The sequence below is a fragment of the Homalodisca vitripennis genome, chromosome 1 (assembly GCF_021130785.1).
Source record: "Homalodisca vitripennis isolate AUS2020 chromosome 1, UT_GWSS_2.1, whole genome shotgun sequence".
NCBI lineage: Eukaryota > Metazoa > Arthropoda > Insecta > Hemiptera > Cicadellidae > Homalodisca > Homalodisca vitripennis.
In genome coordinates, this window is record NC_060207.1 from 95054617 (window position 1) to 95073921 (window position 19305).

The 19305-nt window shown below is 31.9% G+C and overlaps 1 protein-coding gene across 2 annotated transcripts in view; it reads left to right on the plus strand.

The window, feature by feature from the left end:
• The window catches only part of LOC124367000 (ethanolaminephosphotransferase 1-like), a 56813-nt gene extending 43235 nt beyond the window's left edge, over window positions 1-13578 (plus strand). Inside the window, exons 8-9 of one of the 2 annotated variants that reach the window (XR_006922848.1) lie at window positions 620-792; window positions 5949-13578. Coding sequence is in view for 1 of the 2 variants with exons in the window: in XM_046823664.1 (XP_046679620.1) it covers window positions 620-688 (69 nt within the window). In the remaining variant the exon portion in view is untranslated. Of the gene's footprint in view, window positions 1-619; window positions 1600-5948 lie in introns of those variants that run through there. The other variant, XM_046823664.1, reaches the window with a different exon arrangement.
• Window positions 13579-19305: the final 5727 nt, after the last annotated feature.

Sequence of the window (19305 nt, forward strand, 5' to 3'; positions counted from 1 at the left end):
ATGTTTTTGACAAAATTTTTCTATTATATGTTTCAATATGGTATTTTCTGTACCTGTCTTCACCAACTAAAGAATGTAGCAGATTCCATTTATTGAAGCTTAGTGTCTCACTAACAAAGTCAAATATACATGCAATTATTTAATTCTTTCAGATGAATTTTAATACAAAAATACATTTTCTGTCTTAATAAATTATATTGTAGTTTATATTTTTTAATTTTAAAAATAATGTATTATTAAATGAAGTAAATACAAAATATTCACATTTTTATATCAATGTTAAACATTGAATTGCACAATTTTAAACATTATATAAACTGTATCATTTACTTTCAAACATACTAATTGTTTCATTCTACCCCATAAAATATAATAAAACCACTTCAAATTAAAACTTCATTTGAATTAAGTGAGTTGCTCAAAGTATTACAAAATTTATTTTCAATGTTTCAGTACTTCTTCAAATTTTCACTCAAAAGTTTGGGGTACTAGATCATGTACAGCAACAGTACAAACACTAGGATTCTAAGAATTAGATAGGAAAAATTCTTATCAGTTGTACATAAAATATATGAGTAATTGTCACAGGCAGTGTCCTCATTATCACAATGTTTTGTAGGTGAGACAGATGTGTCGGCACTTCAGGATCTGCTGTTTCCAGATCAAACCTCGGCCGCACTCAGAATGACTGTTAGCGGACAGCGCGTGATGTGAGACCCCTTCCTTTCGACACGTAGTATCTCCACACTTCACTCACCTGTGTAGAGTTCTTCGGAACAGAGCATTATTTCTGTAAGAGCAGGATTTTCATTGTTAAGAAAAAGTTTTCTGAAAGCTTTCAGTTAGAGCGAGCCTATAAAGAAAACAAGTGCATTTGTTGAGTTTCTTTGCTCAGTTTTATTCAATTTTTTTTATTTTCCTCGAAGGAAGTACAAAATTAGAACATGATTGAGCACGCATGGTTTTACTGTGGAATATCCAGATTCAGTAGTCTAGCAAACCTTTGTTTTAAAATCTGTATAAAACTGCCTTAATTCCTATCAGTATTTCAACGCCACAATAATAATCCTGCATAATTTGATATAATCACAGACTATGGGAAGTTTTTGGATTGGTTTACCAAATTTTTAAGTGTTTTTATGTAAAATTGCTCAACTTATTTCTGAATATTTCATCATATGTAAAAAAAAACCGAGAACCACACTTGTACAAAAATGTATTTTTTTGCCAGTGCTTTAGTTCAAAACCATTCACCATTCTTCTCATCCCTGAATATACTTATGTTAATGATATTTTAATTAAGTGTTCACATAAAATTCACAATTATGTTTATTATGTATAAACATATACTTCTTCATAACATGTTCTGATAAAAAGGTATCAGATATATATATATATGAAAGAATCTAACATTTCACTTTTAAAATCTTGAAATCCACTAATAGATTAGGCAAACTGATTTATATGTGTGAGAAATAAGTGGTTTAATGTGAACCTTAATTTGAACAAATAATACTTACTAGTCAATTTAAACTGATGCTAAGGGTCAATGCTTCAAGTCATTAACACTGATTTAACACTTGTTACAAACAGATACATTGTCACTTAAATTTTTAAGTGAGTTCTGCAAATTAACTCAATAATGTTTTGAAAAAAGTGTGTTTTTTCATACATTTGATTTTCTCCCACATACAGATTGTATTATGGCAGTACATCAAACTTATTTTCAGTTATTTGTACAAATATAAATTGTGGAGTCACTAAATTAAGAAATGAATGTTGTATGATAGTCATCTGTGTATAGTCATTGCTAGAGATTGTGAAAATGTCTGAATTGATGTAGTGTCTTCAGAGTATTTGCTTTTTCAGATTTGTACCTTAAATCCTGTGTTTGTTAAAACTATTAAATATTCTAAAATACATGTCTAATTTCAGCCAATTAAATCTAGTAGGTGCATAACAAGTGGCACATTGAATTTTAACTTCAAGTCAAATTTAATAATCTTGGGTCTAATTCCAAAAAGATATAATTTATATGATGATTTAAATGTTTAATATTTTTTACTTGATTCTGAAGAATCTACATTTACTATTAAAGTAGGAAAGGCCTTTTGAAAAAATTTTATTTAAAATTTTTGTATTTGTTGGAGAATATGGATTTAATTTCGATTCTTTAACATAACTTTTTTAATTTCTCAACTTAACTACATTGACATAAAATAATTTTAGCCATAGGAGATTGTATATACTTATTTTTCAGCAGTCAACGTGCTAATTATTAAACTGTAAATTAGAGTCTTAATTTATATATATATATATATATATATATATATATATATATATATGTATATATTAACATAATTAGTTATGTCGGTTTTAAATTTTGTTAGTTATTCAGGAAAAATTGAAGTCAGGAACCAAGGTGAATTATTAATTATATGGGCTTGTGAAAAGTCAATAAAATAATTGTCTATTAGCAATTTCATAGAGCTTTTGAAAATTTGTAATTTGGGTAATATAATAAATACCTATACGGTTCATAGGTTTAATTTTTACATACATCAAAATTCTCTTTAAAAAAAAACTTTATATGATGTATTGATACTCCCATGTTGATTTAAGATAAACATTAGTTTTAGTTAAGGACAGAAAGTTTTAAAATGTTTTGATTTTCAAATCTTAAAAATTTTTTCTCCATCTGTTAGTACAATTGCCCTACATCTCAAATCTTTGTCAGTTTTAGTTTGTAAATGATTAATCTATTAGTTAACATTTATTTTTAGTGTGTTTGTAATAGGTATCAAAATAAATTTATTTTAGTTAAACCATGAATGAACTTAGCCAATTATTTGGTAACAAAGTATACATAATCTAAATATATTTATTTGAATTGACATAAACTTCAGTTGTAAGAAAAATGTTATAATATGGACTGGGGGACTTAGAAAAAAATTAAAATTTCATACTGAATATTTATTAATTACAGTAATTAATTTAATTTGTATATATAATCTTTTGTATGTATATATATATATATATATATATATATATACATAATATTTATTTAACTAAACTATAAAAGCTTGTTTTTTCTATGGAATGGCTTTATTATGAATCTTTCAAATTATTTGTTATTGGCGTCATTTTAATACATTACTTCCATCAACGATATCACACTTTTTGTAGTGTTAGGTCTGTTCCATGCAATTTGTAAATATTAAATTCCTGAAGATCTGATTTTATGTTGTAAATAGAACATTTTCTGTTTACTGATTAATCGAATGCAACATGTAAATAGTGTACTGTAATTATATCGAATTAGATGCATTCACTATATCTTTTGGATGTGGGTTATTATTATTGTAATGACTAGAAACCATAATAAGCACTCAAGAAGCTCAGTCTTCTCAAAGTCTCCCCAACACCAGAGCCACCACAAGAAGCACAATCCATCATAAAAAAAAACAAAATAATAAAAAAAAGTTGAGAAACTGGGAAAAAACCAAGGCCAGCACAACATGACAGAGAAAAAAGCATCAGTGTTGCAAAACTTCCCCTCGATTTTGAATTTAGAAAAATTAAATGAAATTTTAAACTTGAAATTTTTGAATTTAAAATAAATGGAAACTTTAAATTCAATTTTCTCTGGTCTGACTATGTTTAATTTTTTTAATGTCCTTTCCTTTCTTCTTTAGAGCATCTTTAAACTTAATTTTGATAGCTTCACTTGACCCAGATCGATTCCAGTCAAATTAGATCTTGCTAGCATGCTAGATTAGCAAATCAATCTCTTTAAAGAAGCAGTCATCATTTTCGAGACCTGAATTCCTCAATGCAGCTCTGCAGGTGCTCATGTCTAAAACATCAGGATTCTGCACAAAATCAATAAATGTCATAATCATGATAAATGTCATGATCAGCCCTGATTATGAAATTTGTAGTTGGGACTTTTTACAGACAGATAATCCATGGTCATTGCTCCACAGATAAAATTCCACTTGTCTGCAAGCGATTCGAACTAATCAGATTGATATTTAAATCCCGATCCCATCATGAGCTTGTAATCTGTGAGAGGATTGTCAGGGTCAAAATTTATTTTAATGACAAGTGGGGAGACAGGAAATTCCACACTAGATATACCAGCAGGATTTATACTTGACTTACACTTAAAGGGTAAAAATCTGTGGTGAATAGTGTAAAATCTTGCTTTTGTCAAATCCCTGATGCTATTAAATTGCTATCAAGGCGGATGTTTAATCTGAAATCTCCAAATCTTATAGAATTGTAGCCATTTTGTCTAGTATCTTTTTTGAGATGCTCTGACCTTGTTGAGTGACAGCTACCATCCCATCTGGTTTGTCAGCCCACCATCGCTTTAATATGCCAGAATGTTTGATTATGATATGTTTCAAATTGATGGTGTCACTTGACAAGGTCCTATGGTTCCTTTTTTTATCTTTTCTTCAGGGTCTTGCACTGGCCTTCTTTGTTGAACCCTTGTACTTGGAGACGGCCTCTGTCTTTCTCCATCAGTGGCCATAGCAGATTCATTATCAGAATAATTTCCGTAAAGCTGACGTTCTGGACTCATTCCAGCACTTTAAACATTTAGCCTGCTTTCTGACACCATCTCTTGTGATGATGGCTTCTGTCTTCTGGCATCATCTTGAGCTCTCTCTGAACTGAATCGTCTTTCCTCAACTTGTGGTTCTTTTTTTAACTATATCTACGTTTGTGATGGCCTTTCCCACTTCCAGACATTTTTCTGATTTCAAGAGTTTCGTCAAAAAACATAAGTCTGTTATTGACTGGGGTTGATATGGGTGATTACAGTCCTGGAATTCCAAAGGAGTGTTTTATAAGATTACAGTAGCACCGAAATTATTCTGAAAGATCTCAGTTAACACGTTCACTGCTGAATTTCAGCCTACTACGTACCCAATATGCTAAAATATATTTTTGGTTTAAACTTAACGTTAGATGTTTTCTTGTAGACTGGGGATGGTATTTTGTTGATTGTAGCTTGGAAAAGTTTATTTTGGCCATTTTGAAAACTTGAGGTCCCGGGACCTCACACACAGACAGCACCCGACTTATCACTATCACTTGCGCAAAGGAAACACATTTTGTCTATTATGTATAGAATTATTGTCAGAAAGGTAAAATATATTCAATTATAGTCCGGAAAAGTTCATTTAGGTAATTTATAAAACTTGAGGTCCCGGGACCTCACACGCTCATAGCACCTGATTTGTCACTGTCATTTGCATGAAAAACACATTTTGTCTCTTATGTTTAGAAATATTGTGAGAAAGCTAAATTATATGCATAACTAGGTATTTACAATTACATATACATCCCTACCAGCCACCCAAATGTCCTGTATAATTATCCATATACAGGCTGTGGCTGTTGTGAAGTTTTTCTATCATTAGATTCAGAACAACATTCGCAGCGTGCCCTTCTCCTCCCATATCGTCCAAAACTCCACAGTAAATTAAAAATGTAAGCATAAATCCCTGGGGATTACATAATGTATACAACTTGATTCCATACTTGTGACGTTTATTTTTAATAAAACGCCACAGACTCGCCGAGCACAGGAAGTGTAAACTACATGTGCCGAGAATTCAGCCGAGCCCATACAACAAAACAAACATAACCTTAACCATCTCACGCAAGTGCCAAGGACACACTAATGAAAGAAAGAAGTGATGAGCACATGATGTCCCAAGACCTCATGCACATGCGCCGGACCCTCCATTTGAGGTCCCGAAACCTCACCCGCAGTGAACGTGTTAAAGGAGAATCCAATGACAGACTTGGTTTTCTAGATTGATTTTGAAATATGTTAATGTGTTAATATTATATTAATAGTATTACTATAAAAAAATTATGTTTTGATGAAGAAACCATTTTTATATTCTCTTTATTTTCTTCTTTCTTAGCTCATTGTGCTGAGAATTTCCAAGACCTCAACAAGCCTGGCTCTTTTGTGAACTAAGTTCAACCACATTTCTGTGCCGGAGTTATGCTGTATTTTATGTTTCAGTCACAAAACGATATATAGGTACACATCAACTTTGAGATACTCATGTAGATAAATAGATGTTAAGTATAATTTTAGAAATTGCTCGCTATTTATCTAAGTAATAAGTGCATAATAACACAAGGTATTACAAAAGTTCTAAGATGGTTAAATATGTTTTATTTTGTGCTCAAAAAATAAACTGTTTAGATTACATTTTGGACGTTAGGAAGGAACTATTCATACTCATGGATACTTGTCATTTCCTGCTACAATCAGATGATGGGCTGTTTGGAAAATTAAGCATGGATTTAGTTGTGTATAATTTCAAAATTAGAGATAAGCAGAGCTCCTGAATGGACCTCTGCATATAGCTGATATTTCTATTCAACCTAATTATAAGGAAATGTCCAAGTATCTGTGATGGATTGGTTACAGTTTAATTATTGTGTTCTGCATTTGCAGTAGAAAATGTCAGGTATCCATGTTTGAGAATACTTTGTCATGCTATAAACTTAAAATGTATAATTTTAATTTTTAGAATCAGCCCATCCATAATTTAAAAGTAAATATATAGGATTAAAAATTAAAACTATTTTAGTTATTAAGTTCTAATGGACAAACTTTATTGTTCAAAAATCATACAAATGAAAAATATTGCAAATAGAAGGTATTGACCGGTAATAAACATAATATATCATTTTACTTGTAACAATAGGCTGGAATCATGTTGCATTTCTCATTTAATGAAGCTTCTTGTCTCTTTTAAGTTATGTTTGGTCTTGTGGTTTGTGTGAAGTACGTGTCCAGCTCAGGTGGTGGGCCTATGTCATGTGTTGTCCCTCGGACGCATTTACTTTATTTGTATTTATATTTACAATTTATTAAGGATCGCCTTAAGTATATATATATATATATGTGTGTGAAACTAGGTCAAGATTCTATAATAAAGGGGGTAGTTACCTCTTTATTCAATTATATATTATCGGTATATTCTCAGTTCTCTTGATATTTATGTATAATAAGTTTTCTTTTTGTTGTTAATTTAATTTGTTTTATATAATTGTTTGATTAGTTTTATGATACTATTTATCTGACCATTTTCGCTGAGTAGTTAAACACACAGTAGCTTAGTTTGAATTTTACCACTTCTGTACAATTAACATTTAGTAATTGCCTTTCTTTGTACCCATTAATAAATGTGATGACACCCAGATATTTATTGTTTATCAGTAGATCTTTAACTAACCCATCAAACAATGTCATTGAGGGAATGTCTTGTATATCAGCTAATATGCTAATCTTTTACTGAAGTAAATGAAATCATCCACTCAGCAGAGAAAGATTTTTATTAGATGTTTAAATCTGATAAAGCACAAAATATGTAGCCTAAATAAAAAAGCCTCATATCCACAAGTTAGTTGAGTTCATCTTTATAGTTACAACTAAAAGAAATGAGCTCCAACAGAAATTCAGTAGAGGTGTTAAATTATGTAGTTTAAATCCTTAACAGTGCACTGCAGCAAAACAGCAGACACATTTTCTACATCAAAGCAAATATGAATATTGTTCAAAACAAAAACACCTGCATATTCAGAGTATGTGAGGTGGATTATTGCCTCATCTTTATTGATATATCTTTAACTGTGCTAGTTATAAGTGATAACCTTCTGTAATCTGAGAAACTCATAAAAATAGGAATACAATTTTCAATAAGAAGAGGCATTGCCATTCATGTTGTAAATTGTTACTTGTAATAGAGACTATGATGCAGCAAAAAACTAAAGCCGCTTGAATGAAAAAACTATAAGTGTTTTGGAAAAATATTTAGACTTAATGATTGAAAGAGTTTATAATACTTATGTTATCATTTTAAACCACCTATAATCATAGAAAGCTTAAAACAAAGAAGCAACATAACTGATCTGAAGTCTAGAAAGATGCGAAAGTAATTAGATTATCTCAATGATATTAAATCTTAGGAACTATACAAAGATACGGAAGAAACCAGTGGAAAAATCCAGGAGTAAGTAAATGCTGTTAGCAATAATACAAAGTTGAATACTAAACAGATGCAATAGAATCTCAAATGTTACAAAACCAAAGACTTTTAACATAAACTTTCACTCTATTGGTTTTTACAAATTTACTGTCTGAATAATTTACTTTTGTTAAAATGTCACATGTTAAAATCTCATATGGTTATACTCAGCTTGTTTACAAATTTATTTATTCTTACGTTTTCTCGTTGCAATGATGGTTATCCATAAAAATATTTGTTAACGCTCAGCTAAACTCCATGGAATGACATGCACCATCATCAAACAGCATTACTAATATGTAAATGAAGCTTCGTGCAAAAATAGAAGTGTATAGGTCAGTTTGTTGTTGAGATATCGTGCGGCTTAACAGACGGACATATTACATTTTTCCAGCCTCTCGAATGATAGACTTTGTTAATGCTCAGGCAATGAATATATAAAAATAAATTAACTTGGATTCCACAAAGATATAGAAACAATAAAAAGAAAAGAAATATATTGAATGAACTTTAATTTCCAAAGACACAGAATCAACATGAATGCTAACAAATGTGAAACCTTACTTTATTAATAATTAGCATAAAAATGTGAGGTCAGGTTGGATTTACATAGGTTTGGGTCCAAATTTAATGCTGTAAAGGAAGAGTCAAATTTTGTAAAAATGCAAAAATAACTTGAATGTCGCTATGATGTGAAGCTTAAAATGAAAGATAAGGAAGTAGTTTTACAATGCTGCATGTTTACAGAAGGACTTGAATGTTGTTGCAAAGATAAGGAATCAGTTTGAATATCACTTAAAGCAACTTCGTTGGTTCAAAAATATAAAGCTAATTAGAGTAATAAATACTTCAGAACAAGCAAAACTCGTATTCTACAATAATGGTGATGTACAGGAAGTATTTCAAGATTTTTCCCCTTTCCAAAAAGCGTAGGAATAACTTATTATCTGTAATGGGAGTTGAATTTTGTCATCTACGTGCTCTCCTTAGTAAAATTTTTGTATTATTGGAATTATTATTTTCAATAAGAATGCCAAGTACTCATATACTAGGTATGTTAAAAAAGAAATGAAAATGTTATAGTTTTGCGGGTTTAGAGAGTCCGATTGTCAAGATATTTTATTATGTTGATACTCATGCTCCTGAAATCTAATAAAATTTCCAGCTGTATTCATTAGATGTTATACACTTGTACTATCGCTTCTTCCAATTCTCTAAACACTTCTCAAACTTGATTTGGGAATAGCTTTTATCTCTTTCAGTGATGCATTTTTAAAGTTATCTATGCTTGCAAAACAATAGCCCTCTAAGGTTCTCTTTATTGTTGGAAATGCTCTGTTTCAAAATGCTATATTTCACACCATGTTAAACTCCAAACATTTTTATGACCATACACAATGGCATGTTATAATCAGCTTATTGAGCACCTAAAATTTAAACAGATGATTGTTGTGGCTCACTAGCAGTGCTGTCACATAATGATAGTTGTTATTGTTTAGCACTCGTATTTTTAAAAGTGAACTATCTCCCTTATTTATCAACCGATTTTCTTAAACTATTCTTAAAAAATTATTTGTTTTATAATTAAATTGTCTGTCTAAAATGTAAATTTTACCATGTGTTTTTTCAAGTTATTTACGCTAAAAGTTTTTATAAAACCGCCATAGTTAAATTAGATTTTGTAAAAATTTTAATTTTTTCTGTAATTATAAAGCTTTAGGTTTGCCTTTATGTTATAAAGCTATATCCTCAATCTCAACTTATTACAAACCATTCTAAAATTAAAAATAGATAAGTAAAAAAAAATATAAAATGACAGCTGTTTGGGTACTTATTGAGTTTTTGATAATTTGAATATGATAATATCATATTATTTTCATAAGGCTTTGCTTCAGAAATAATATCTGAAAAGATTTGTAGATAGTTCTGGGACTCTACATGTTCATTAAACCTTGCAAAGAACACAAAGAGTTCAGAAATTCTTAGTTTCTATGCTTACGTTGCTGCTGTATAATTATCTTTCTGCTTCAAACCACATCAAAAAATTGCTAATACAACTACTATTATTAGTTGTATTAGCAATTTTTTTATGTTATCTTGAGATATATCAGCCTCTCTGTTATAAACAGTAATTTTACTATTTATCTTAGTGTTCAAGTTTGGCATTGCCATCAGTACAGCTATGACTGAGCAAGAAGTCCCTTTGTCTGTTGCGCTAAGGATTATTATTATAAAGTTTTTAACCCATTAAACCATCGCAAATTAGAACTCATTTGCAGCCACAGTTTGGGGACAGTATTGTCTTAGAGTTGTGAGTTTATGTGAGTGAGAGAATTTGAGAATAGACGAGAACGGGTTGAAAACAAAAGTCATGATCAATGCTCAAGCTCAAGCCTTATAGATGACAATATTGTACCGTTCAAGATCTTATTGAATGTGATCACCAGTTAAACCATGGAAGAAATTTCATCGGAAGTTCATATCACCTATGATGGAAGTGTTCAATCAGTAATCAGCTTGGTTTCAGAAAAATTAGTGCTCGATGGGTTTTGAGTTTGTTGGCTGAAAACCAAAAACAGGTCAGGTCGGAGATCGTTAGAAAGCTTCTGGATCAATTTCAGTAAAAAGAGGAGGCATTTTTAAAGCGGATTGTTACATGTGATGAGAAGTGGATACATTACTACACTCCCGAGTCAAAAATGGTAAGTAAGGAGTGGCGGTGAAAGGAAGAAGTTTCCTCTTCGAAAGCCAAAAACTTGTCTCTCCGCTGGAAAGCCCTTCCTTGCAACAATTTTTTGGATTCTAGGGGAATTTTACTAGTAGATTTTCTACATGACCAACGTTCAGTGAATTTGGCTTATTATACTGTTAGTTATAATGACTGCTGAAACCCGTCTTGTCGAAGCAAAAGATGATACATGCCCATCAGAGATGTTATTCACTTCCATGACAATGCCAGGCCTCAAACCGCAGTTTCAACGAGGGATACACTGGAAGAAATGAGTTGAAAAGCCCTTTAGCACACGCCTTATAGCCCTGTGAATATTTTTTGTTTGCATGTATGAAGGAATCACTGGGAGAAAAGATTTGAGAGCAATGAAGAAGTTGAGGAGCACGTGCGCAATTGGTTAACAACTCGCCCTCAAACTTTCTATGACCAGGGTATACCGAAACTTCCAAATTGATGGCAAAATTATGTAGATTACTCAGGTCACTATACTGAAAAATTTTAAAACAATAATAAATGTAGAAGGTTATCAAACAAAGGTTAAAAAAAAATATTATTACTTTTTATATTTGATTTAGTCCCGTAGTTATGAACAGTTGGATGGATTAATTATTGTAGGCCTGACCATTTTGCAGTTTCAATGATACCTAACCTACAATTTTTTGTGACTTATACCGAGGCCCGAGCAGCATCACAAGTTTCATAGATTCTATAGAAACTAAAGTATTCAAATTGGCTTCACTGTTGTGAATGTATGTCATCAATGTTTCACTGTCTTTAATTTTGTTTTGTAGTTTAATGTTAGTCTAGACTTATCTTTAGGCTGAATATGCTGTGTTGTTTTAGTCATGGTATTATTTTGGATCTATTTTGTTTAATGTTAGTGCTTGAAATAGTTATTTTTACATAATTTAATTATGAACATATTATTTTTATTTTCAGTGATAAGTAGTTTTAAGTTTTGCTTTCAGTGATAATCATTTTTAAGTTTTGCAAGATAATCATGTTTGTAAATGACATTGGTGAGTTTTCCATCTTTTAAAGGCTTTGTGAATGCAAGGACGTGCAAGTTTCGTCTACAGTAATTAAATGTTCTACGTTTCATCTTCCCGTTCTTCCTTCATTATCATCTCCTAATTCTTCTACAATAGTCCTGCCTTAAAATATAGAATAATTTAGGTATTCAGATATCTTGTAGTTAAAAAATTATTAGGTAATTTTAGTAATCTAAATACTTAAGTCTTTCAGTTAAGTTATAAGTACAGTAGAGTCCATTTACCAAACTATTGGGACTGAATGATCAGTTTATTAAATTGTTGAACTATTCAAAATAATTACACATTTATTGAGAAAAAGATAAATCTTAAAGAGTTGTCAGTAGCTTATAGTTGTATTTTCATATTCCAAGACAACTGTTAGTTTATTACTGTAACAAACAAAGAAATGTCACAAGTTCAGATTAACATTTATTGGTGGCAAAAGGTGGTTCCAATGTTTTTGAAGGTATTTCAAAATAGTAATGTGGTAACAAGAGAGTGGAGAAGGGGGAGACAAGGGGTTAGATGTAAAAGCGTATTTCTTTCCTACTCTCTTATCAGCTCTCAAATATATACCACAATCTCAGTCCTTGCATCTATAAAAGTGTTGCTTACAAAAGTAACAAGAGTCACAGGTACAAAATTGACAGTTGGCATTCATTATTCGGTTTTGATATTGACATTTTGCCAAACCATATTTTATTGCTATAGCCTCTATAGTTTGTTGACAAGAATAAAAAAATGTATTTAAAATTATTAATAATGTTTATTTTTATCTTGATATTGTATTTGATGGATAAAACTAAAATAATTTTTATTTCCTTCAAAAATGTATTAGTTTATTCTTTTCTTGAGGGCATTGGAATTAAATGCATTTTTGAATTATCAGGGTTTTTTTTCTTTTCCGTAACAATTGAGTGAGGACTTCAGTTTTCTCACCTTTGGGAAAACTTGAAAGCTGTAGGGAAATTCAAAATTAAATATTAGTGACCAAAGCATAGACAAAATCTCTCCGTTGTGAAACCTTGTAACATATATAAACATGTTTGTATATTGAATGTAAGTGCAGTAAAGTAAAAAATGAACACAGTTGACTTATTACAGATATAAGATGTATCAGCTTAATAAACCACTGGTTATATGTTTGATACAAGTCGGAGATTGATATAATAAGCTCTAAAACAATTCTAAGCTAGTGAATAAGTAATAAGGTTGTAATTGCTTTATTTCAGATGTTTGACATATTGTATTACATTTACCTAAAATATTTGCAAAAATGTTGAAGCTGCCTTCTTACTGCTTCAATTCATGCCAAATGACAATATTTAGCATTGTACTGTTGTATTTTTAATTATTGTTCCCCTTGCATGCTTAAGTAAGAAATAGTTGGTCTCCCTAAGCTAAGTTTTTAATCAATAGTTTATTTTATTTCACAATAAATTACAAGTAGAATGTATAGTGTGTAGTCAGTCATTTACATTCTTTTTTTACAATTTTACTAGGTGAAATGTTTAAATACTTTCCATGATAAAACTGTTAGATTCTTGCAGATTTGATTCATTAAGCCAACCATTGCATTTGGTTGTCCAACTTCCTGTATTTGCTCACCATTCCAATGTTGTATCATTAGTTAAGTTAGTCCTAACTAGTCCTTAGTTTAGAGCTCTTCAACAACAAGTTTTGTACAAATTTGTTATGTTGTTAAATGTTTTTTGTGTGGCTGAAATACATTTTTGTTTCAATAGTATGAATTACTTTGTACACACCTCATATTTCCAATTAATTCATACTGTTCTACAGGGTCCGGCAAAAAAACCTCCATGATTTCAATAGGCATTTGCAAAAAGAATAAGAAACATACAGAACAATTACTTATATTTGTGAATAGCCTATATGATGCCATTTTACATCACTTAGTACACTTTACTTGGTTTTGAAAATTATATCCGATAAATGATGTCCTCCATTGTTAAGACATTCACGAAGTCTTTCTTTGAAGTTGTCCATAGTTCTTCGTGTAACTTCCCTTGGAATGGCTGCCACTTCCTGCCTAATGGCATCTTTTAGTTCTTGCACAGTTCTGGGATGATGTTTGTACACTTCAGCCTTTAGGTAGCTCCACAGAAAGAAATCACAAGGTGATAAGTCGGGTGACCTTGGGGGCCAGGAAATGTCTCCTCTTAAAGAAACAAGACGTACAGGTAACAACTCTCTTATCATTTCCATGGACCGCCGAGCAGTGTGAGCTGTGGCTCCGTCCTGTTGGAACCAAACTTCTTCTTCCTCTTGGTCTAAAACAAACTGGTTGATCTTGGGTCGGAGAAATGTCTATCATGTGACAATAGCGATCGGCATTGACCGTTACTGTTTGTCCATCTTCTTCAAAAAAGTACGGTCCCCACACACCAAATTCCGAAACGGCGCACCAAACTGTGACTTTTGGGCTGTGTAATGGTTGTTGGTGGAGTTCCCTAAGATTTTCTGCAGGCCAGTAGCGGAAATTCTGTTTGTTAACAGTTCCACACAAGTGGAAGTGGGCTTCATCAGAAGAAATGAAGAAAGCATCTGGGGGAATGTTTTGCAAAATGTCATCACATGCAGCCCTGCGAGTTTCATAATCTTCTTCACACAACTTTTGGGCAACCATTATTTTGTAGGGATGCAGATGAAGTTCCTGATGCAGAATTCTCCTTACACTCCATTCTGACAATCCCAGGGCAGCATGTTTAACCCCTGAACGCTTTGGAGACTGTTGGATGGATGTTCTCACTCGCGCCACATTCTCCGGTGTTATTGCAGTACAAGGTCGGCCAGTTGATTTTCTTTTTAATGCTGACCCTGTTTGTCTAAAGTTTGACATTCATAGTCTAATCGTTTTCGCATCAGGAACACTATCACCAAGTTCGAATCGAATCCGAAACGCTTGTTGAGTAGAAATCACAGAACCGCTATTTTTAAATAAACTCCTCCACAACAAACGCCTGATGCTCACCGAGCCAAACCATGGCGAACACTGAAAATGGCACGTATGCCACTATGGAACAATACCCCCTCCACATCTCTATCCCCACTACAACTCACGCGGTGGCTTGCTCAAACCGGGGAGGTTTTTTTGCCGAACCCTGTTGAATATAATTGAACTGAGCTGCAGCTACATATTTTTCCAGAGGGGGCAAGCCCTAAATTTGTTGCCCATTCCAACCACTATAGCAGTTTTAAAATTTCGTTTTATGCTACTTCTAAATCAGCTTGTAAATAATCCAAAAGTACTTAATAATTATTATATTAGTTAGTTAGGGTATTTGTGGCTTCAAACGCAATTTTAAAGATCAATAGCGTTCTCCTTAGTGAAAGCATTTATGATGAAATGTTATTACATTTATTTATTAAAAGTGGGCATATATCTGGTACTTATTATTTCAGTACCCAATGTTAAGAGATTCAAAAGTTAAATCAAATTGTTTACTGGTTCATTTCAGGCTTTGCACATGTTGAAGCCTACATTTTTAGTTTGTTTAAATTAAATTTCTGACACCACAGATAAGATCCTATCCTTATAGCCTGATCAAGGAAATATATACAAATAAAGGTCTCAGATACTTACTTCGCTCAAAAGCATCTACTTCCGGCCCTTTTAATCTACTTCCGTTCTTAAAATATCTACGGTCTAAGAAAATATATATTCGTACTTAAGAGTGAAAAGACATACGTCTACTACTTTTTTATAAACGAACAGTCAAATGTGTCTATTTACACTGCTCATACAGTCTTAATACGGTGCTACAGTTAAGTTTGTCTTGTCCTTATAAAGAAAATATATACATAAGTTAGTTTTCAAGCCCTACTTCTGTCAAAAAAAGTCTACTACCGATACTTGTAATCTATTTCCGGTCTAACATACTTCAAGTGCCGTAATTAGGTTTGTCTTTTTATTACGATGAAGAAAATATATATATACTTTTGTAAGTCTGAAAAGTTAATGCGATAAAATTTGATTATTCCAGCCGTTTAAATTCACTTCTTGTGTTTCACAATTCCACAGTTGAGTTTTTATTGTGCACCAATCAAGAAAATATATACATATGTAGGTTTCGGTAGTTAACTTACATGAAAAGCGTCTCTTTCCGGTCTACGATAGTTCTGGTGATATATTTGATTTTAATTATTTTACTCCAATCAAGAAAATATATGAATACGTAAGCTTAAAAAGACTATTTTGGTAGTTTGTGTTCTTCTTCCGGTATAATATATAGAATGTAAACTATGTTCATTCCAAATTTCTAAATAATTGTTACAATAAGTTTTATGTGATAGAATTCTTGTTGTTTTTCTAACTGTAGTCTAGAAAAGAATGGGTTATTGAGGCGTATTTTTGTTCATTCCCCTGTTTTACCAAATAGTGTGTGAAAGGGACCAAACAGTTTTGAGTACTTTACGTGCAAACCTTCATAGCTTTGTTCATTAATGTGGGTTTTATAACAACGTTTGAATAGTATTTCGTATACATTAGATACTTTAATTTGGTCACTGGTGAAATCTGTAGTAAAAGTTAGATGGTAACTTTGTCTTTGCAACCTGCATAATACTATCATCAATAACTGTGTACTTAGTATTTTATACAATTTGAATGTAAACAGATGTTTCTGTCTCTTTGTTAAACCTTAACTGAAATTGTTAACTGTTGTTTTCTGTTCATTAAATTTTGATTGAGATTTGTAAATACGAGTATAATTATTATTCCAAATTCTAAAATATTTCAGGAAACTTTTCTGATTTTTCTCTCCATATAAACCTTAATCGGACTCCAATGAATATTGTAAAATTTTCTATCCCCTTGAGTGATAGGCTTCAGTAACTCTAGCCAACAAATTATTTTGCTTAAATAAAAAATATACAATATATCAATGTACATGTCTGTAGGAGGGTTCACTTTAGTTGGTTTATACACTTCAATTCAACCCACACTGAGTACAGTAAAACCTACGTGTCACTTAAGTAAGGACAATTTTATGGATGTTCGGAGCAGCACATCATTAACCATAAATGTCGAGATATTGGGGAGCAAGAGAAGATCGACAGATCTAGTCTACTGTGGAGGATAACTGTTGGAGTTGGTGGGGCTCCCTAAGTGTTAAAGGCAGTAACCAGCCTGGACATAAGGGCGTGCTACCTCTGCCCGCTTTGACTGGAAAGGCTGGAACACAGCTGGCCTTCTGTTACCCATCCCGATTATCCTGTCACTACGGAAGCAAGTGCAAAGATCCTTTTAGGACTAATTGCAATGAGAGGTTTCTCAGCTTTTTGGAAAAAAATGTTAATGTTATATCAAATTTAAAATATTTACATATATTTATATTTAAGGTTAAAAATTTCAAGTAATATAAAGAATGAAATCCAAATTATTTGTTTAAATTTTATTCTTGAACTATATATATATATATATATATATATATATATATATGAATAAAATATTTAAGGTTTCTCGAAACATTAATATCTTGATATTTTACAGTTACAATTACTAGTAACTATTTGTATGAATTTGAAGACAGGATACTTCAAACTTGTGAAACTTGGAATACAGGACTTTTGAAACTCATCTTGACAGGATAAAGAAGCAGTCTTGAACATTTTGTTGTATTGTTTTTATTGTCCAGGACGGTGTTGTAACAGTTGTCTGGTGGTTTGTACCTTCAAAATGAGCAGACGCCAGCCACAATAAATTAACAAAACCTTGTTCAATGAAATTTCTGTTAAAAATTAAATGTTTTAAATAGCAATTTACAAAATTAAATTCCCAAGATTATAACTTTTAGAGCTCCATTTAACGTGATCAGTGCTGACTTTTTTTGGTTACCCTGTCAAGAGCATAGCTTATTAAATTACCAGATGGTCATATAAGTCATAAGTCTATAATGATGTACTAAAAACAGTACACTTTATCCATCTTATATGAAAATTTGGTTTTAATTGAGTCTCAAGTTTATGAGTTATGAATCTTTCAAGTTGCAGTTTGGTTGTATACCACTAAAAACCGTTACTTTTTTGTTCATACTGACAAAACTGGGAAGTTATTATTTGTAAATGGTTTGATATTAATTTAGTCTAAATGCAGAAATAAACAATCTAAATTAAAATTAACCCTTATAATTGTAATTCTACTAGTTATTTTATGATTAAAGTTCAAACACAGGTATCTGTACTTTATGATCTGATAGTAAAGTGTTTTGCACAGAGACTAACTAAATTATGCATAAACAGTAGTTTTAACGTAATGACTCGACCTTCTATAATTTTGCCGCCCGGGGCATACAATGCCCCTGTCCCCTTTAGCTGCGGCTCTGTAACTGAACACCAATGAATTCATTGATTTGATAGAAATATTACTAACTACAGATGAATGTTGAATTTAGCTCCAGTTCACCTTCCTCTTGGTGCAGCACCTGGAATATGACGCTGTCATAGACTTGACTCCTGGAATCTGGAGTCATGTTCGTCCAAAACTGTCAGTGACTAAAAAACTCAAAATGTACTGTTTACATCATTTTGACACCTCACCTAGACTAAAAAATATAGTGAAATCTGGATGAATCAGATATTCTCATTGTCCACTGTACTTAGAGATCATGTCTAAAACATCGTAGACATTTAAAATAAATAGTACTGATATTCGAAAATTTGTAGTTTAAAACAATCTCTGTGCAGTAGAATGCCAATTAACTGAGGAAAAAGGGATATTTCTTTGTCAACTGTGCTCTACTCTTGCTCTTTAATGTAACCTGTAAGTGCTTTTAAGATCTTCAACCCATCAGAATGAGAAATTTTATGAATGATTTAGTCTTTATTGTTCTCTTCATTTCTTGATGATTAACCAAATTGGCAATAGAACCCGTTATCAGATAATGTTGGCAATTATCTGATAACGTAAAAACACTACATCTAATTGGATTAATTAGATGTTGGTGTGTGAGTAATTGGGGGATGTCTTTATTGGGTAGTAAATAAACTTGACTTACTACCCAGCTGCAACCAGTAGGCATGTTGTAACCCGGTATTGTTATTACTTGAACTAATAATGTCTAGTACAGCTATGCAAAGGGTTGACACCACAGTTTTTGGACCTCCACACCACATATCAAAAACAAATCTGGTGTCTTTAAACAAGCTCCTCACGTGTGAGATTTAATGGGGTGATCAACCGAGGCGGAGAGAAAGAGTGGGGACATAGCCGAGCAGTACCGATAAATCCCGAAAATTCCTGACAAACTCTGTACATGCGGCTAATAGCGACCTCAGTTCGGAACGGTTCTGATTTCTATTATCTTACGAATTAATGAGTCGTTTTATATCCGAATTAATGAGTCTTCAATAAATTTGTGTAATTGTAATTGTATCATAAATCTTTATATTCGTAGCATTAGAGATCAGTAGAACTAAATTATTTTCATCATCCGTATTACATAAAATTTCT